At 41.1% G+C, this 21,802-nt stretch overlaps 1 protein-coding gene across 2 annotated transcripts in view; it reads left to right on the top strand.

The window, feature by feature from the left end:
- Nucleotides 1-21,802, top strand: part of LOC120913735 (phosphatidylinositol-binding clathrin assembly protein-like) — a 110,345-nt gene that overhangs the window by 46,739 nt on the left and 41,804 nt on the right. For both annotated transcript variants that reach the window (XM_040323916.1, XM_040323917.1), the window contains exons 9-13: nucleotides 3,441-3,526; nucleotides 5,813-5,936; nucleotides 14,355-14,485; nucleotides 17,243-17,346; nucleotides 19,111-19,251. In XM_040323916.1, the coding sequence (XP_040179850.1) occupies nucleotides 3,441-3,526; nucleotides 5,813-5,936; nucleotides 14,355-14,485; nucleotides 17,243-17,346; nucleotides 19,111-19,251 (586 nt within the window). The remainder of the gene's footprint in view (nucleotides 1-3,440; nucleotides 3,527-5,812; nucleotides 5,937-14,354; nucleotides 14,486-17,242; nucleotides 17,347-19,110; nucleotides 19,252-21,802) is intronic.

Raw genomic sequence — 21,802 nt, 5'->3', positions numbered from 1 at the left:
TTCTAACAGTGTCACATTATTCTGATAAGAATGCAAACGACTGGGCCTGGTCAAAATGAATTGTCAACAGGTAGCGGAGGATTGAGATGTATTTTGTAAAAGTTTATAGCAGTGAGCCTAATGCTAAAAGCTACTATGCCTCTCTGAGATGCAGATTCATGATTTGTTTGACTAATAAGTGTATTCTAGGTAAAGCTACAAGGTGTGTGTGTTTTTTTGTGATCTGAAAACTGATACATGAGAACTATAACTCTGTACTGGAGATCTACAGGAAACTATTGATGTACATGTGTTTGTTTCCCTCATTGTTGGGACAGAACATAAGAGTGTATTTTTTTTCAGCTAGTCCATTCTTGTGTAGTTTCTTGATCCCACGATACAGCTGTGTGAATACAGTGTCCAGAACAGTGTATTTCTGCGATGGGTGTGACCAGGTGTTTACGTTCTGCTGTTAACAGGAAGCCTGTGAAAATCAATAACAGGATGACATCATTCACAAATGATGTATTTGATCAATCCGGCTAGGGACAGATGAGCATCTCTCGATGTAGACTGTGTCCAAGGACTCCTATTTGTCCCTAACTGAAGGCAATTACATGTGCACAACTACGGGGCCTCTGAACCTGTCATTGATTTGTGCAGGCTGAAACTAAATTGCAATACACTGATCAGTGTGTTGTATCAAAATGACTGGCTGTGTGAGTGAACAGTGATCATATTCATGAAAACTAAAATGTTTTATAATCCAAAGAGGAATTAACCCTCTCGCTGCCAGATCCTGTGCTCCACTTTTAGAGCCCATTCACACATAGGCGTTTTGTCGCCTGTAGTGTGACGCCGCTGCCGCCCCGACACGCCAGAGGGATGATTTAACATTGCCCTCTATGGAGATGGTTCACATCTCCACACCGAACGCCTGCCGCCTGCAAAAAAGTCCCGGACCATTTTTTCAGGTGGCTTTCGGCGTTCGGGATAGGAGATGGGAACCATCTCCATAGGGGGACAATCTAGGGGCACATCTAGGCGGACAATCGCAGCGTTTTGTCGCCGCAAATCGCGGTACAAAACGCCGCTATTTGTCGCCGCAATTCGCGGGACAAAGCGCCGCGATTTTGTCCGCCTAGATGTGAATGCAGCCTTAAACTCAGTGGCCAGACCATTTTTGCTATTTTTCCCTTGGAGCTTTTTAGAGTTTGTAAAACACACGACCCCCCACCCCAAACCATACATCGTCTGAAAGCAAATGACCAATAGAATAAAAAGAAGGTCCTACTGATTTTTAAGGCCCCGCGATACTTGCACAAATATTTATCAAAACAATATTTTTGCTAAAAATACACTAAAATCATCATTAGATAGAAACACAGCAAATCTTACAAAAGTACGGTTATATTCATACTAAATATAAATGTGTAATCTGTATTGCCTTAATAAATAACAAATATTTTTGTAAATTTTAAATTGGGCCTTTTTTCAAAATGGTTGCAATTGAACATATGCAAAAATGTAAACTACCAAATTGCTCTAAAAACATGAAGGTTTTAATATACAGCTTTCAGAGTTTGTAAAAGACTCTCCTAAGCCATACATTTACTTGAAAGCACATGAACGGTAGAATAAAAAGAAGGTTCCACTGATTTTTTTTTTTTTTAGCATAATGGAGGTATAGTCAGAAACCTGTTAGACCATCATTCCAAATACAATGTATAAATCTAATCTAAACCCCCATATGACGTTATCGGCCATAAATAACAAAAGCAAATGTGTGGAAAAGTTGAATATAAAAGAATTTGTACAAACTGCATTTTTACCAACAGTAAAAAATGACTATTTAACAGTTTCACACCGGAATAACAAGAATAATAAAGGATTGGTTTTCCACAGGGCCTGTTATTACAATAGTCAGTCGTGGACCAATCAAACAGGAATTAACCGACACGTTTCAGAAATTATTTTTCTTTCAGGGGTGCAAAATATGCAGAATATTATCACTGGTGTGGTGGATCACAACCACAACTTATAAACAGCCATCAAGCACTAAAAACTAAAGGTTAACATCCATGATGCTGACAGGGAATCGCACCAGCAGTCACAGCCCAAACAAATCTGGTCAAGTAGAGGCCACCAAAGCCAACTGCAAATATAAATCTGCACCAGAGGCCCCAAGCAAGCTAACTGAGTCTGCAGGAGCCTGAAATTGTACCCACAATCTGCTGATTGTTGGTGCAATGCTCTGCAGGCTGCTTAGAAAAAAAATGCACATTTTTTACCTGCAAAAAAAAAGTCCATTTATTATTTTATGGTAAATTTCTCATTTAAACTCTGTGAAATAGAGTTTATGCCATACTGTGCTAGAGTGCACTGCATCCTAGCACATTATGATGGACTTACCTCTCAAAAGATGCCCTCCAGTGCTGCACTGTCCATCCTCGGGTAGTTCCATCTTCTCCCGGTTTTCCTTCTGGGTTTGGTCTTTCAGACACTTTAATGGCCAGCCCATGATGACATCACTCCCATGCAAGCACACGGCAGCCGCACAGATCTGGTGCCGTTCATGTACTCTAAGCTGCGGCTGAGTAAGGTGGAAGCATAACAAGTTATCATTAGGACCCTGCCTGTAAGCGTTTTTTTTTTAATTTTGAGATTAATACCGCTTTTAAAGGAGCGATTTTATGCAGTCCACATTTGTCAGAAATATGCACTGGATGGACAGACTAGTGTATGTTCCATGAATCAGTCGGTAGTAATGGGGCTTGTTTTAGCAAGATCGTATGCTACCTATTGGCAATGATAGAAAAGGTTACCAGGTGTAAATAGATACATTATATAGCTGGCTATTGGAATATATACATCCCTAAAATAAGTGTATACGATTTTTGTTTTTTTACACCTAACCATACTGAAGAAAATAAATATGCACAAAATCATTAAACAATACCTTAAAAAAAAAAACACGGAAAAAGGTTTAATGTTTTATCATACACCTCATTAGGAGGCCTATACAGACAAGAGGGGCTTGTAATCAGACTTGTGCTGTACTGTCTCTTTAGCCAAGCCATAGTCCTATATTGCATGTCATGATTGTCTGGTAAACCAAAGATTTTGTGAGTTTATAAGCTATAAAAAAAGTTTAAAAAATGTGTTCCGAACAATGATGGTGGCTGTAACTGACCTTCGTAATTGGGATATGGTCGAGGCTCATTGATTTTAGCCAATTATGTACCAAGAGGGTATTGCTACGTGTCTGATTTAAGTAATCTCAGAGAACTTGTTCTGCTTTATGTAGTAAGTTATTCAGCTGTATATAAAATGTATATATTGCTTGTAAGAACAGCTATCTAGATGGAATTCATGTAAAAAAACATGTTGACTTTTTGTTTGAGACTGCACTTTTATTTCCAGTGTTTGGTTATCACTAACTGACAACTCTTCTTCTGCAGGCACCCAGCAGTTTGCTGGAGGCACTTGAACAGCACTTAGCATCCCTTGAAGGTAAAAAGACAAAGGAACTGTCAGCTGCTAGCAGGTGAGTTGCACTATAACAAAGTTTGGTTGGTCATTAAAATGTATGTAGAGTTCAGCTGAATACAATAAAATCTCTTCTAGGAGATGGTTATTCAACTGTCTTAGGCCTCATTTACACTTGTTTGGGGTGGTAAATGCATGCAGTTGAGCCAAGTTTTTACTGCCCCCATCCGCTCCCCTTAAGCTGCAAAGGCAGCAGGTGGGGGCATAAACATGCCGCAGTGCTTTCCAAATATTCTCCCCCATTGCAGGTCACACTTCAAAGACCCACAACTGCATGAAATGCATGCTGTGAGGAGGTGACAAACCAGGCCATGTCAAATGCTCTCTAAAGAGCGATCCGCGGTGGATGCAGATAATGTAAACCAGTGCTTGTAAAGGGAAAAGGCTTGTTACCTCGTATATGTAAAGTGCTGCATATATTGATTAGATAAATTTTAAGGTAAAAAAAAAAACTTTCAGTGGTAGTGCAAGACCCCCTTACATATCAGAGCCAGCTCTTGATCCAGTGCTGTTCTGTCTGCAACAGCTCTTCTGCCCTCTCTCATAGGCTTGGCTGAACTTTAAGGGAGCAATCGACTCCTGCTGCTGTCAGTCAAAACGTCTGCACAGGGGGCAGGCCCGAGCTGTGCATCAAAATGGACACACACAGACTGGCTTGGAATTGAGCCCATTCAAATACCCCCATAGCAGGTGTGGGACCCCAGAAAATGAGCTTTAGGGCTGCTTTGTATAAAATCGTTACACAGAACAGGCAAGTATACAGTGTGTTTTTTTTTGTTTTGTTTTTAACAAACTTTTTAAAGTGTAGGTTCACCTTTTACAAAAAAATATATAAGGTGAACTTACACAGGTCTCACTGTATACTTACATGTTCTGTCTTTTAGACCTCCGATCCCTCCATAAAGAGTACCTGTCACCACCTATTACTGTCACAAGGGATGTTTACATTCCTTGTGACAGCAATAAAAGTGATCAAAAATATATATATTTTTTTAAACACAATTTTATATTATAAAAATAAATAAGGGGAAAAAAATGTAAGTGCCCCTATCCCCACGAGCTCGTGCAGCAAAGAAAACGCATACGGCAGTCACGCCCGCATATTGAAACCGTGTTCAAATTACACATGTGAGTTATTGCCGCGATCGTCAGAGCGAGAGCAATAATTCTAGACATAGACCTCCTCTGTCACTATAACCTGGTAACCGTAAAAAATAATTAAAGTGGTGCCTATGGAGATTTTTAGGTACCGTAGTTTGTCGCCATTCCACGAGTGGGTGCAATTATAAAGTGTGACATGTTTTGGCATCTGTTTACTCGGCGTAATATCATCATTCACATTTATATTAAAAAAAATTGGGCTTACTTTACTTTTACATTGTTTTAAAATTCATGAACGTTAGTTTTTCCAAAAAAGTTGCGTTTAAAACACCGCTGCACAAATACCTTGTGATATATATATATATATATATATATATATATATATATATATATATATATATATATATATATATATATATATATATATATATATATATATATATATATAGTGGCTTTATGGCCTGATAGAGGCCTCAGATTTCAAACACTTGGTAAAAGTGTTTTTAGGGGAGGGGGTAACAAGGAATAATGAGCGATAAGCTATAGAATGGCTTTTTAGAAGCCTCATATCTAAGGGATCACTTTTTTTTTAATTTTATTTCTATTTATTTATTTATTTTATTTGGTGTTTGGAGGGGGGGGAGAGAGCCGCAGGGAGTAAGTGAGGGTGGGGGGGGGGGGATAATTTGTCTCCCCTTTTTATTTTATTTATTTATTTATTTCTCCCTTTTTTTTTTTCCCCTGGGGGGGGGGGGTGGTATGGGATACAGATAAGGATGTTTATTGTATAAGGGTGTGATATAATGTAATATATTGTTAAATGGAAATGTTGAAAAACTAATAAAAATGTTGATAATAAAAAAAAAAAACATGCAGATTACAGAAATGTCCAGGTAGCCATATTGCATTTTTTCCCAACTCTACAAAATCAGTGCTGATTCAAATGGCAATGTTATGTTTATTAACAGGCAGTTAAAATTACTTGTTTAGTACAGTTCTGTCTTTTTATTTTTCAAAATTGGAGTTTTGCTTTAATGAAAAATTGGTAAATGTGTTCGGTTCAAGATTACTTTTTTCTTTACTTTCAAATTTACATTTAACCTAATGAGGAATAAATATTATGCAACAATATGTAAACTATTCTCTTTTTATTTAACTTTATTTTTTTTTTTTATCTTGTTAGAGCCAGCACATTATCCAGTGCAGTATCTTCTCTAGCTTCCACTGGTTTATCATTTTCTAGAATGGATGAAAAAGAAAAGCAACTGGCTCTGGAAGAGGAGCAGGCAAGATTACAAGCACTTAAGGTAATACAAAGAAAGCAATTTAATACGACCTTAGCTACAGGGTGTAACATGTGCCCACTCTGCTGTCTCTAGTAACAGCAAGCGGGGGATCTTCTCCCTTCACTCAAAAGGTACTATTTAAAAAATCTGCTTGCCCGGCTGCATCATTCATTCACAGAGTTATATAAATGGGAATCTACAAGTCCCGACAGCCTTTGTGGCTGTCGGCTTGTAGTTCATTGTCTCTTTCTGTAAGTGTGTATCTGCCTGCCCGTATAAGGTACGAGCAGTGTTGTAAGTAACGGCGTTTAAATAAACGCCGTGACCTAACGATGCCCCTTTTGAGGGTAACGAGTAATCTACCTGATTACTCTTCCCCTCGCGGTAACGCCGGGCCCATTACTTGGGCGGCGTTACCGCAATTACATGTAGTACGTGTGTGTGTGTGTGTCGGTCAAAAGCCGCGCCTCCTTACTTGGGCTGTTCCGTGATAGGCGGAACAGTCATTTTCCCAGCAGAGCCTCTATTTACTGTTCAGCCTATCACGGAAGCCTTCTCATCCTCGGACGAGAGGACATCCGTGATAGGCTGAACAGTAAACAGAGGCTCTGCTGGGAAAATGACTGTTCCGCCTATCACGGAACAGCCTGAGAAGGAGGCGCGGCTTTTGAATAATAGATGGCCGCCGGCTCCCTCTCGCCTCCTCCTCCCTCCCTCACAGTCCGGAGCCGCCCGCCCGCCGACTCCGAGTCACGGACGGACAGCACAGCAGGGACGAGGGAGTGAGTCTGGCTCACCTCCTCACCTCAGCCGACGACACCTCCCCCGCGGTGGCTCTGCTCCACCACCACCGGTCCGGACTCCGGATAGGATAAAAAGCTCTATACAGGTCAACATGTTTGCATTTCATTTGGGGAAGTTTGTGCCTTACAGATTTGCTTCTTCTGCATTCGGTACACTCGCAAGGCTCAGAACATTACTAGGAAAAGGTCAAGGGAAACCAAAAAGGTTTATGCAGCTCTTTTATCTTGAAGTTCACATAACCAGGCTGGAAGGAAATGTAACATGGTAGTGTTATCTCATCTTATCTCTGTGAATGCTGTAGACATCATTTCTTTACGAAGGCAGAATTACGCCCCCCAAATTTGTCAGAGGAAGAAAATACAACAATGCAGTTTCTAAACTTTGTATATTGTTGGGAACATTACTTTATCTATGATCTGAGCGGTTTGCTAGGGGGATTTCCATTGTTCCCACCCACTATAACATTTAAAATGTGCCAGCCCCCATGTTTGCTTTATTAGGTAACAAGAATATACTAAAGTTAGCTGTCATTTTGTTTCATATTTACAACGATTAGATGAGTGCATTAAACCACTGAAATCAGCTACTCATAAATTCCTATGATAAAATAGATGTAAACCCTAAATGAATGACAGTAGTTTGCTAGGTCATTGTGTATTGTAAACAAATGTGTGCCTGTGTCGTGTGCACTTAAAGTGGTTCTAAATGTTTTTTTACCTTAAAGTGATAATTAAGTCTCAGTGTTTTTCTCATTTAAACATAACAAACATATCATACTTACCTGCTCTGTGCAATAGTTTTGCACAAAGCAGCCCGGATCCTTCTCTTCTCAGGTCCCCCGTCTGCCTTCCTGGCCTTTCCATCCTGCCTAGTGCCCCCACAGCAAGCAGCTTGATATGGGGTCACCCGAGCCGAGCTGCCACTTGGTGTGTCTATTAAGACACAGAGCCAGGGTTCGGCCCGCCCCCTCTATTTCCTCATTGGCTCACTGACTTTGAATGACAGCAGTGGGAGCCAATGGTGCAACGCGGCTGTCTCGGCCAAAGAGGATAGAAAGTCCTGGGAAGGTTAAGGCCCGGATTCACAAAGTGTCAGTGAGGCATGTTACAGGCACAGTGAGGCATGTTACAGGTGGCACAGTGAGGGGTCGTCTAATACAGTGAGTATATCCCAAAACCAAAATTTTAGCTGGAAAATTAGGGGGTCGTCATACGCCGGCAAATAAAAAGTCTGTTACTTTGCTGAGTAACTAATTACTTTGCCAATGTAGTAACTGAGTCACTAACTCAATTACTTTTTTGGACAAGTCATTTGTAACTGTAACCAATTACTTTTTTGAAGGAAGATGAGCAACACTGGGTATGAGCAGACAGATACACTGACAAGTCTGCAGGAGTCCTGTATGGAACCTGCGATCTGCTGTTAATAGGAGCGATGCTTTACAGGCGCCAAAAACAGGCGTAAAAATAAATGCAAAATTTTTTTTTCCTGCAAAAAGATGTGCATTTCTCATTCTCCTTCCTTCCTTTTTATTCTATTTTTATTTATTTTTTTAAAAGGTTATCCTTTTTAAATGTTTTTTTTTTTTCCTTGATTTGCTTGATAAAACGCGTAACAAATATCATGCAGCATAAAAAAAACTGCAACAATCACCATTTTATTCTCTGGGGTTTTTAGTTAGAAATATATATTTGTTTGGGGGGCTGTAAGTAATTTTCTAGCTGCAAAACAAATGGCGTTTTTTTTTTTTTTTTCCCCCTGCTGATTTTGAGACATGTGAGAATTGGCCTGGGGGTCAAGTGGTTAAGCCACAATATTTTAAAATGCCAGCATACCATACCTATCCAACATACCAGTTGTTTTAAAACGTTTTGATATATAAGCAGAGAACTGGACAAAGCACAAAAATGCAGTTCTAATTTGTTTGTGTATTTTGTAACATTACAAATATTTTAGTAAACAATTTCCCCTATTTATCCTAAATGCAGGGACCACGAATATGGTTAGGTTTTGATACAAAATTTGTGCTGTGTGGTTGATAAGCAAGTGTGTGTGTGTGTGCGCGCATTTTAGATTTCTAGATATTAGGCATTTCTAGTATTGGACTGGCCGTAATTCACAGATGCTTAAAATCCTAGAAAAAGTTGATCTAACTTGGTTATTCTGCTTCAAACACGAACCTATTTATTAACTGACTAACCAGCTAACCTGTTTAACTGACATATTTTTGTTAACTTTATCAATTTTTATCTTTTTTTCTGTGACTGCCTGTTACATCTCTTCACCTCAATGCTGTGAATGAGAAGAGATATGATGTGACATGCAGTAGAGGAGGTTTGTGTACCATCACCGTGATTGGTAACCACTCAGTAGGTACTGATCCCACTACCGCATTACACCATGGCACAGGGCAGCATGCACGCAGGGATCGGAGCCATCTTGTCAGCATTTTGCAGGTGGGGAAGGAGGACCTTAACCAGTTCAGCTCTTTGGGTGTACTATGTACGTCCAAATAATGAACGTTTTGATCACAAGCTGAGGGAGTCAGTAGCAGCCATTAGCCTGTGTGGGTTTTGTAGAGCCAGCGACTGGCTTCGAAGTGAAAGTGATGCGGACAATGCCTGGGAACATATCTGCTGGTGGGGGAGAGAGACTGCAGTGAGACCATGTCAAATCCATGCCTCAATCTTGCATGCAAACAGTGAAACCGGAAGTGATGTCATTTCCTGTTTCATATGCACCCTTTCCTGGCCAGTAGAGCCAGGAGACGCATCTAACCAAGCCGATCTGTGCTTGGTTGGATGGTGTGATGGGCAGGGGAGACATTGGGGTCTATTAAACCCCCTTATGTGTCCAACAAGAGTACCCATCACCTGCCCAATGCTATCACATAGGGGTTTATTGACCCTTTGTGATAGGAATTATGTAAAAATAAAGTTAAAAGAATGATAAAATATATTTAAAAGAGATATTGCCAAAACCCCTGTTGCCCTGCACATGCTTCTAATTCTGCGCCAGAGGACGCTCTCAGGAGAAACTCTATCTTGTACCCCGAGGAAACTACTTCGCAAACCCAACGGTCGGAAAGAAGAGACCTCCACAGAGCCGCGAATTCGCGAAGCCGGCCCCCCACCCGAGACACGGGCGGGGGGCAGACCTTCATGCGGATACTTTTCCAAGATGGCTGCCCTCTGAGGAAAAAAGTACCATGCGGGCTACAAAAAAATGGTCACCGACCATGTAAACCGCGTTCGCGGCCAAACGCAGTTTAAAAACCCAGTGAAACAACACCACACACGGCCAGCACACAGAGCAGCACCCCCAAACGTAAAAAATTCACAGCACCCCGCAACACACGGTCCCTGGTGGTGATAAAACCCCAGGAGGCCCCCCCTCACAGCCGCCACCCAGTATGGGGAAGGAGGGAGAGGAAAGGGAGAGAGGAAAGCAGGGCGGACCCTCAGGGAAGCACCAGCCATACCACCTTGCCAGGGCAAGGGGCCTACTTACCCGTCCTGCGACCACCGGCTGGAGGCATTCCGGACAGAACCAACATCTGCTAAACGGCATGGCTGTCGGCCAGACACACTGTGACAAGGCCATAGAGACCGGTCATATGTGTGCCCTGGAACATGTAGTTCCCTGGCCGCCCCTGGAGCAATGGGACCTGTCGTGGACGACCCAGAGCTGAGCTGAGGGCCGGCACACGCTCGATGGCCGAACATGGGGGGACTACAAGAGTCAAGACCCAGCCTGTCACCCAGTCGGCAGTTCATAGAAGAATCTCAGGATTCAAAAAAATGCAGAAACAAAAGCGAAAAAATCGCAAAAAAAATCCAGAGTACAGGGACTCCAGAAGGCCATGTCCTCTCCTGACATTAGGCAGAAAAAAAACTGGAGCTGCTGAGGCAGAGTGTGGGTTATACCCGGGGGACCACGCCCCCTGGGAGGAGCTGTAATGAGGAAAGTGTTGTTAACACTTAAAGTGATGTTTTTCTGCCTAACTCTCCTGGAAGGAAGGTGCATAACCCTAAGGTCAAAGGCTGCTGTGTCCGTGAACGGAAGAGAAATGTATTTTCTTAATTTTCACATGTTCTCATTCGCATAGCTTAAAACACAATTTTAAATTGCTGCTTACCCTTTTTTAGCTTGCATAAAATCCTGCCTAGTTTTCCCCTTCTATACAGTTGGGTCCATATATATTTGGGCACAATTTTCTTTTTTTTTTATATTTACCAAAACATAATTAAGCTATGGTTATATAATGAATATGGGCTGAAAGTGAACACTCTCGGGTTTAATTTGAGGGTATGTACATCCAAATCGGAGGAAGGGTTTAGGAATTACAGCTCCTAACAATAGCCAACACCCCTCCCCCTTTTTTTTCAAGAGACCAAAAGTAATTGGACAATTGAATCGAAAGCGGTTTCATGGCCAAGTGTGGGCTACACCTTCGTAATTTCTTCTTCAATTAAGCAGGTAAAATGTATGGGATTGATTCTAAGTGTGGTATTCTATTGCTGTGAACCTACATCATGCGTTCAAAGGGAGCTGTCCATGCAAATGAAATAGGCCATTGTAAGGCTTCAAAAGCAAAACAAATCCATCAGAGATATAGTAGCAACATTAGGAGTGGCCAAATCAACAGTTTGGTACATTCTGAGGAAAGAACGCACTGTTGAATTCAGCAACATAAAAAGGCCTTGGATGTCCACAGAAGACAACAGTGGTGGATGATCGCAGGATCTTCTCTATGGTAAAGAAAAACCCATTCACAACATTCAGACAAGTGAAGGACACTCCCCAGGAGGTGGGCGTATCATTATCAAAGTCTACATTTAAGAGAAGACTTCACAAGAGCAAATACAGAGGGCTCACCACAAGGTGCAAACCATTCATAAGCCTGAAGAATAGAAAAGCCAGATTACTTTGCCAAAAATGATCTAAAAAAGCCAGACCAGTTCTGAAAAAGCATTCTTTGGACAGATGAAAGGGGCCATTCACACTATACAAATTATTTATTTTCTTTAAATTTATCAAAACCATATAATACCTTAAGGCCCCGTACAGACGAGCGGACAGTCCGATGAAAATGGTCCGCCGAGAACGCGGTGACGTAGACGACACCGACGTTCTCTATCGCGCGAGTTCAATGCTTCGACGCATGCGTCAAATCAATTCGACGCATGCGTCAAATCAATTCGACGCATGCGTCAAATCAATTCGACGCATGCGTCAAATCAATTCGACGCATGCGTCAAATCAATTCGACGCATGCGTCAAATCAATTCGACGCATGCGTCAAATCAATTCGACGCATGCGTCAAATCAATTCGACGCATGCGTCAAATCAATTCGACGCATGCGCGGGATTTCTGTCCGCTGGTTAGACGTACTAACCAGCGGACATGTACGACGGACAGCTCTCCAGCGGACAAGTTTCTTAGCATGCTAAGAAACTTTTGTCTGCCAGATATCTGTCCGCTAGCCTGTACACACGATCGGATCTGTCCGCTGACACTGGTCCGCGGACCAGTTTCAGCGGACAGATCCGGTCGTGTGTACAAGGCCTAAGAGTTTTAACTTGTATGCAATCAGACAGGCCCTTGCACTACAGGAAATCTGACAGCAAAAGTTTTATAGTGTGTATCCAGCTTAAGATAAATCTGTACCAGAATGACAGGAAGAAAAAGGTGTGGAGAAGGGTTGGACAGCTCATGGTCCAAAGCACACAGCTTATCTATGAAACATGGTGGAGGCAGTGTGATGGCATGGGTATGCATTGCTTCCAGTGGCACTGGGTCATTTGTGTTTTATTGATGATGAAACCGAAGCAGCCGGATGAATTCTGCAGTGTTTAGATATGCTGTCAGCCCAGATTCAGCCAAATGCAGCAAAGTTGATTGGATGGCGCTGCACAGTACAAATAGACAATAATCCAAAACGCACTACAAAAGCAACCCAGGAGCTTTTTGCAGGAAAAGAAGCGGAATATTCTGCAATGGCCGAGTCAATCAACTGATCTCAGCCCAATTGAGCATGAATTTCACTTGCTGAAGGCAAAACTAAAGGCAGAAAGACCCACAAAGAACTGATGACAGCTGCAGTTAGAGCCTGGCAAAGCATCAGAAATGAAGAAACCCAGTCTTTGGTAATGTCCATGACCTCAGGCAGGCATTGCTAGTAAAGGATTCTTAACAAAATATAAAAAATTAACATTTTATTTATGGTTACTGTATTTACCAGGGTATAACACGCACCCCAATTTAAGAGGGAAGTTTCAGGAAAAAAAAAACTTTTTTATTTTATGGTCCGTGTACATCTGCAGCCTATGTGCCCATCTCCAGCCCATTTGCAGCCTATGTGCCAATTTGCAGTCTCACCATCTCTCGTGCAGTGAGGGAATCATCGAGCCGTCATCTCCTGTCACTCGGCTCTCAGTCGCGTCAGCAGTCACATACACAGTCCCGCCTCCTCCATCGGCATTGGACCAGCTTCTGTGATTGATAGAACACTGGTCTAATGCTGGTGGCGGGACTGTGTGTGTGACGTTGAGCCGAGTAAACAGGAGATGACGGCTATGTGAATTCCGGCGGCGCTCGTCCCCCTCCGAGTCTGAGGTACACTATCAGCGTATAACACGCACACATTATTGTCCCGCTATTTTCAGGGGGGAAAAGTGTGTTATACGCCGATAAATACGGTATATTCATTTGTCCAATTACATTTGAGCCCTGGAAAATGGAGGGACTGTGTATAAAAATAGTTGTGGTTCCTTAAATATGTACTTGATATTTATACTCAACCCCACCCCATAAATTAAAGCTGAAAGTCTGCACTTCATTTGGATGGTTTAATTTTAATTATATTCTGGTGGCATATAACGCCAAAAGTAAGAAAATTGTGCCTGTGTCAAAATATATATGGATCTAACTGTATAATGCTATGAAGGGGGCTGGAGAGTTTACCACATTTAATCATGTCTGTACAGTGCTGGCAGATCTAATTATCAGTTTTAAACCAGATTTTTACACTGTCTGTCCATTGTATTTTATTGCACTTTAAAAAATACTGGCCCTTAGTCTGTCTATATAATCCTATTTTTAAACCTGCTCAAAAGAAATTACTAAAAAGGTAAAAAATCTTCTTTTACATTGTGGTTAGGTTATGGTGTGTGAGTGGGGACACATAATAAACCTATAATATTTTTTTATAAAATTGTGATTTTATTGATATTTTACATGTTTTCATTACTGTCCTTGTCCTTTTAAAACAAACCTATAGTCTCGTTGATTTTTTTACACATATGCCATTTGTTTATCTGGCTGTTTGCCTAGTGTAGGAAATCAAATCTGGCTTTATTGCCTAAGAATGTGGACAGCACTGCCCTATATAATGCCTGCAAATCTATTATTCGCAACAAGAACTTGTTTTCTTCTGTCAAGAAAGGCAGGAAAAAATGTTTGATAACCTTTTTGATAACGTTGTTCAGGTCTGCCAACATTCATAACTCACAATAAAACCCTTTTTAGCACGCTCTTCATATTCTGTTCCTGGAGAAAGTCATGCTAGCTTTCTCTAAAATACTTGACATTATCTCACTTTGTGCATTAATATGAATTTCCTTACTTTTAGGAGCAACGACTGAGAGAAATTTCTGTGTCAAATTCTACTTCTACATCCGCCTCACCTAGCACTTTATCTGGGAAAAGTGTCAATACCACAGCTGTTGATTTGTTCTCAACACCTGCACCGACGACAAACAGGTGAGTTATTGCCTTCTATGGGTTTTATCATTGTACCGCAATCTGGTGGCTTTGTCTTCATCAGGCTGAGCTACATGTTTTAGCTGTTGGCATTCTGGAGAAAACCAGAGCAGCATAGGTGGTTATTTTTAACCAATTCTGGTTTCTCCCTAAGTACAATTGGTGCTGGAGTCGTCCTTTTATTTATTTATTTATTTATTTTTCTCCTGCTTGCCCATAAATGCATGCTGTTGCGATACAAGCGTGTATATGATTATAGAAAGCCCCTTTGCCAGTAAGATTGGGCTTAAACATCCAATTGCTTTCTAAGATCTATGGCTAACCTAAAATTTCATGATATTTTTTTATGTTAGTAACAAGTCAAAGTAAATATTCTGTACATAGTGTTTTGCACAAAATTAATAACTTTGCACTTCAACCACTTGCCTACTGTGCACATACACCCCCTTCCTGCCCAGATGAAATTTTAGCTTTCGGCACTGCGTCGCTTTAACTGACAATTGCGCGGTCGTGCGACGTGGCTCCCAAACAAAATTTACGTCTTTCCCCCCCCCCCACAAATAGAGCTTTCTTTTGGTGGTATTTGATCGCCTGTGTGGTTTTTATTTTTTGGGCTATAACAAAAAAGAGCGTAAATTTTGAAAAAAAAAAAACACTATTTTTTACTTTTTGCTATAATAAATATCTCATTTAAAAAAAAAAAAAAATGTTATCTCCGTTTAGGCAGATACGTATTCTTCTACATATTTTTGGTAAAAAAAATAAATCGTAATAACCGTATAGTGACTGGTTTGCGCAAAAGTTATATTGCCTACAAAATAGGGGACATAATTATGATTTTTTTATTATTATTTTTTATACTAGGAATGGCGGCGATCTGCGATTTTTTTTTTTTTTTTTTTTTTTTTTTTTTGGGACTGCAACATTATAGCGGACACATCGGACAAATTTTTGGGACCATTCACATTTATACAGTGAACAGTGATATAAATATGCATTGATTACTGTATAAATGTGACTGTCAGGGAAGGGGTTAACCACTAGGGGGCGGGGAAGCTGTTAAATATGTAGCCTAGTCAGTGTTCTAACTGTAGGGGGGGTGACCAATCTGTGTCCCTATGTACAAGGGACACAGATCGGTCTCCTCTCTCCCTGACAGGACGTGTTTACACACAGAGCTCCACGTCCCTGCTCAGTTACTGGGCAATCGCTGGTGCCCGGCGGCCATCGCAGCCGCCGGGCACGCGCACTGTGTTCCCAGTAACGTGACAGGTGCGCGCGCCGGCGGGCGCTCGCGTGCCCCCTAGCGGCTTTCAATGACAGGACGTCATATGACGTCCTGTCAGAACAGTAGAGTCTTCCGCCCGCCGTCATTTGACGGCGTGCAGTTGACAAGCGTTTTTTTTTTTTTCTTAAACCCTGAACCTTTACAACCCCTTTAACTGTCCATGCTTTCGATATCCTACAACACCTACCATAGGGCAGGAGGTTAAACAGTGGCAGGCTGAGAAGGATTCTTCACTATATTTAATATAGATCAAATAGGTCTAGCTCTGTCCCATCTGTTAATTTTCAAACATTGAATGTGTATACAATATAAACAAGCAAAATACTTTCCATATTAAATAGTCTTTTTTTAGTGTCTTCTATTAAGCACACAAACCAGAATCCGTATTCTTGTAGTGCATCCACTCTACTCTTCACCCTTCAGTGAATAACCAACACCAGGTGTGCTCTCACCTTGAATATATGACTCTCATTTAATGAAAGGTCATAAAATGCATGTGCCCACTTTAAATGTGATGCTTTTTACTCCTTTTATCCACCACTGATCCAATCCAGAGGCTCCTTTTCAAATGGCATCCTCTGCACTGAAAGACTGTATCTGCACAGATTGTCACTTAGAGCACAGAACTTTATTTATTGCACTTTATCAAGTTTTTCTGGATATGTGCACTGTTGGACTCTAGTTCTATACTGTGTCAGCATTAGCACTTTGATCTTATTATTTTTTATTCAATTTTTTCAATTCTCTGTGCACGTTGAATTCTATGCGATTATGTAGGGTTTAGTATGCATTTTTTTTTAGTGAAATTTGCACATGTGATGTACATTTTTATTTAGCACTTTAGTTATGGTAATGAGCCATCATTCACTAGAACGCAACACCACATATTGATTTTCATATAGATTTATTGTTGGTACGGATTGATCAATCTGGTGTCTGCTGCAACTAGTGTTCCATTATTTATTATTATCCAGGTAGCGCGGGAATATTCTCTTTATTCACATTAATATTATTCGGTTACATGACATTTTGTGTTCAGTGCTGTGCAGTCAAATACCTAAATTTGTCCTTTTCACAACTCTGAAGTTCACCCCGGATCCGTTTTTGCAGGTCTGACGCGTCGGGGTCTGCTCGGTCCACCTTTATCTCTGTCCTCTCCCCCTCTCACTTTTCTTCCTCCTACTGCCTTCTTTCCCCTCTTTCTCCCTACGTCTATTTTCTTACACCTAGTAGTCAGACGTCATGCTAATAGATTTTGTGGACCTACACTGCTTTTTGTATAGCACATCGCTGTCTTCCTAGCAAAGGCGATGACTTGTTCTGACTTACATTGGACACGCTCCCTACAGTGTTTGGACTGCATGACTTTTAGTGTATCACCTTGTGTCATTGATATCTGAGTGTTATTTGTATTTTATTTTGTTGAAAAGCAATAAAAACATATTTGACTCTAAATTTGTCCTTTTCAGCATGCCCAACCTTAGCAGTGATCTGTTTGACCTGCAACCAGCATTCGTGCCGACTGTACAGAGTACACCTGCCATTGCAACTTCTGTAAATAGCACATGGGGAGGTAAGGTTATACGTTCCTCTAAAGTAGCCATACAATTGTTCTATCCCTACAAAATTTATATGTACAAGATTTCGTGATTATAGAGACGCAGGGGTGCTAACTGTCAGTAAATTCACGGACAGTTTGTAAAATCCATGATTTTTACATATATCTGTAAAATGTCCATTGCGAACAAATAATCTGCATGTCTTTAATGGACCAATATAAAACTCATGGATTTCACAAGCTTTCTGCGAATTTACAGACAGTTGGCAACCCTGATGCACAGCTATCCTTTCTTGTACTAAAAAATAGCCTTTTACAGATCTCAACAGCTGAACCTGAATTTTACACATATAGGGGAATGCGACTGAGCAGTGATTCGTGCTCCCTCCCACCCCCTATCTGTTGTAGTCCAAACAAAAGTTAAGATGTTCTGGATAAAAAAAATTTGGTTTGGTTCAGTCAGATTACCCAAGAGCACAGAGGCTCCAGTGCAGTTGTCCTCCATTTAACAGGGGCACCCTTTGAAAAAGGGGGCATGCACTCTGCAGTGTAATTGAGCATCATGGGAAATGTAGTTCCAAAACATCTGGGGTTGCCAAGGTTCACCATCACTGGTGTATCCTCAGAACTTCACTACCACTGTTCTCATTTGGGTCCTCCACAGAGCTAGTCAGAGGACATGGCTTTTGGTGTTCTCTTTCTTTAAAAAAATGTATAATGGTTTTGATATTCTGGTCATGAATGCACCCTGTATTAAATGTGTGGTTTTTTTTTTTGTTTTGTTTTTTTTAAGAGAAAGATTCTTTAGTTGGAAAAAATTAAAAGCATCAATTTGTAAAACTTAAAATAACACTGAACCCACAAATTGTCATAGTTTCCTCATTGGAGTAAAGTTTGTGTAGTTCTGGGAATAAGCAATATATTAATGTATTTATGTATGAGTACAAATATGTAAGTTATGTTTTTCTATTACTTGAACTAGATGGTCTTGTGTTTTTTTTAACCGAACTGTGTAACTACAGTATGTAAATACACAATTGAAATTTATTTGTTATATCTGTTTTAGTAAGTGCATAAAATACCTGTTGATCATGTCCAAAATCTTGAGAGACAAGGGCTAATTTGATCTTTTGGAATAAAATAATTACATGTTTTTAAGCAGAACATAAATGTGCATTTATTCTTTCACCGCAGGAGCCTGCAAAGTATTACACCTGTGAACAGTGATCAGGGGTGTAATGTTGGTCTCCTGTAGACAGACCCTACAGCTCGTACCTTTTTAGTATGGGCTGTCAGTTTGAAAGCTTCAAGACTCCTGAATGAATTACGAATGTGCTCATAGGTGACCTTGCAGTTCATTGAGAACAAGCCATCTGCTGCTGTGAAAGAAGGGCCTTGTAGTTCTCTCATTCACAAATTCCTACTTCTTCTTTAATAACTTCCTGTGCACAAGGAGAGGTTATGGAGATGAGGGAGGGAGGGGAAAGGAGGGGGTGAGATGAGGAGCAGTCTGTTCTTTGTAAACCATCAGAAATTAAGTAGTCAGGGCTGATGGGAATTCAGAACTTTGTGCATGTATTTATATTTGTCAATTAAGGACCTTAGATTGGAAGCTCCCTATAGACAGGAACTGATGTGACTGTACCATCTATCTGTAAAGGGCCACCCAAATTGTCGGGTTTGTATAAATATCTGTAATAAAAATGATTACGTTTTTTATACTATTTTGCATGTAAGGTAACATTTTTAAAATGTTTTTTTTTTTTTTTTTTTTTTTAGGGCCCTTTTCATCCAATGGTGTTAATTCACCTCCACACTTGGACGTCTTTGACATGCAGCCAGTTGAAGATGTTGTAAAGTCAACGCCTCAGTTTAATACTTCTACGTTTGCTTCTAAGCCATCAGTGGGACATATAAGTGGTAAATAACATTTTATTGAAGACATTTAAAATGGCAGGTTGCATTGAAAATACCTATTTATTACACAGGTAAGAAAACTGCAGCCTGTAGATGAACATTTAATATCCTCCCACTGTGGATACGTCGCTTCTTTGACGTTAAATACCAGGGTTTTGGCAGCAGAGAGCTGCCATTAACCTTGGTACTTTTTTAAATGGTGGGCGGTCCGCTTTCACATAAAATTCTTCCTCACTCTTCCCTCCCTCTGCTTCCCAGTAGTGTCCGCCGCTTACTGGAGCCATAGTAGCGGCGGAAACGATCCAATCCCCGGGATGGATGGCCAGGAAGTCGAGGACAAGAGGGCCCCCACTCGACTCTATGCCCTCGGAGGACTGGAAGCGACATCAAATGTCACTTCTGCTGTCCATTTTAAGTGTAAATGTGGGATCTGAGGTTTTTTTGACCACAGATCTCACATTAACCACTTAAGGACCGCCTCCTGCACATATACGTTGGCAGAATGGCACGGCTGGGCACAAGCACGTACATGTACGTCCTCTTTAAGTGCCCAGTCGCGGGCGCGCGCCCTGTCCAAAGCTTCGTGACACGATCGCCACTGGAGTCCCGCGATTGGTCCCCGGAGCTGAAGAACGAGGAGCGATGTGTGTAAACACAGCTTCCCCATTCTTCACTGTATAGCGGTCATTGTCCAATGACGTCACACGTCCAGCCCCGCCCCCCCCCACAGTTAAAATCACATATGAGGTCGCACTAAACCCCTTCAGCGCCCCCTAGTGGTTAACTCCCAAACTGCAATTTTCACAGTAAACAATGCATTTGTATAGCATGTTTTGCTGTGAAAATGACAATTGTCCCAAAAATGTGTCAAAATTGTCCGATGTGTCCGCCATAATGTCGCGGTCACGGAAAAAATCGCTGATCGCCGCCATTAGTAGTAAAAAAAAAAATTATTAATAAAAATGCAATAAAACATCCCCTATTTTGTAAACACTATAAATTTTGCGCAAACCAATCGATAAACGCTTATTGCGATATTTTTTTTTTTTTTTTACCAAAAATAAGTAGAATACGTATCGGCCTAAACTGAGGAAAATTTTTTTTTTTTTTTTTTTTTTATATATTTTTGGGGGATATTTATTATAGCAAAAAGTGAAAAAATATTGCATTTTTTTGGAAATTGTCGCTCTATTTTTGTTTATAGCGCAAAAAATAAAAACCGCAGAGGTGATCAAATACCACCAAAAGAAAGCTCTATTTGTGGGGAAAAAAGGACGCCAATTTTGTTTGGAAAACAAAGCACGACCCCGCAATTGTCAGTTAAATCGACGCAGTGCCGAATCGCAAAAACTGGCCAGGTCCTTTTACCTGCATTTTGGTCCAGGTGTTAAGTGGTTAAAGAGGCCCTGATCTGCTTTTTTTTCTATTACAGAGGATGTTTACATTCCTAGTAATAGGAATAAAAGTGATTGGCCCAGATTCAAGAAGCTAGCTCCCGCGTAGCGAATGCCCCTGATTCAGGAACATCGCTATGCGGACTGCAGCCTAGGATATGACGGACATAAGCCTCCTTATGCCTTCATATCTCAGGCTGCATTCTTGCGTTGGCCGCTAGGGGGCGCGGCCATTGTGATCGGCGTATAGTATGCAAATTGCATACTACCACCGATTCACAAAAGTTGCACGGGCCCTGCGCACGCAAGGTACGGAGTTTCCGTACGGCGACTTTAGCGTAAGGCTGCTCCTACTCATAGTAGGCGCAGCCAATGCTAAAGTATAGCCACCCTTCCCGCTCGTGAAATTTGAATTTCACGTCGTTTACGTAAGTGATTCGTGAATGGCGCTGGACGCCATTCACGTTCACTTAGAAGCAAATGACGTCCTTGCGACGTCATTTGCCGCAATGTACGTCGGGAAAGTTTCCCGACGGAGCATGTGCTGTTCGCTCGGCGCGCCTAATTTAAATGATTCCCGCCCCCGGCGGGATCATTTACATTAGGCGCCCTTACGCAGGGCAAATTAGCATAGCGCCCGCGCAATTTACGGAGCTACTGCTCCGTGAATCGCGGGCAAATCGAAATATTTGCGTGGGCGCAGAGCAAAAATCGTTGCCCTTTGCCCACGCAAATATTGCGCGGTTCTACCTGAATCTGGGCCAATATATATATATATATATATTATAATGGTACAGACCAAAAGTTTGGACACACCTTCTCATTCAAAGAGTTTTCTTTATTTTCATGACTATGAAAATTGTAAATTCACACTAAAGGCATCAAAACTATGAATTAACACATGTGGAAATTATACATAACAAAAAAGTGTGAAACAACTGAAAATATATTTCATATTCTAGGTTCTTCAAAGTAGCCACCTTTTGCTTTGATTACTGCTTTGTACACTCTTGGCATTCTCTTGATGAGCTTCAAGAGGTAGTCACCTGGCGCAGCACCCCATCACTCTCCTTCTTGGTCAAATAGCCCTTACACAGCCTGGAGGTGTGTTTGGGGTCATTGTCCTGTTGAAAAATAAATGATGGTCCAACTAAACGGAT

The sequence above is a fragment of the Rana temporaria genome, chromosome 9, assembly GCF_905171775.1.
Source record: "Rana temporaria chromosome 9, aRanTem1.1, whole genome shotgun sequence".
NCBI lineage: Eukaryota > Metazoa > Chordata > Amphibia > Anura > Ranidae > Rana > Rana temporaria.
This window is presented reverse-complemented; position numbering and strand designations above follow the sequence as displayed.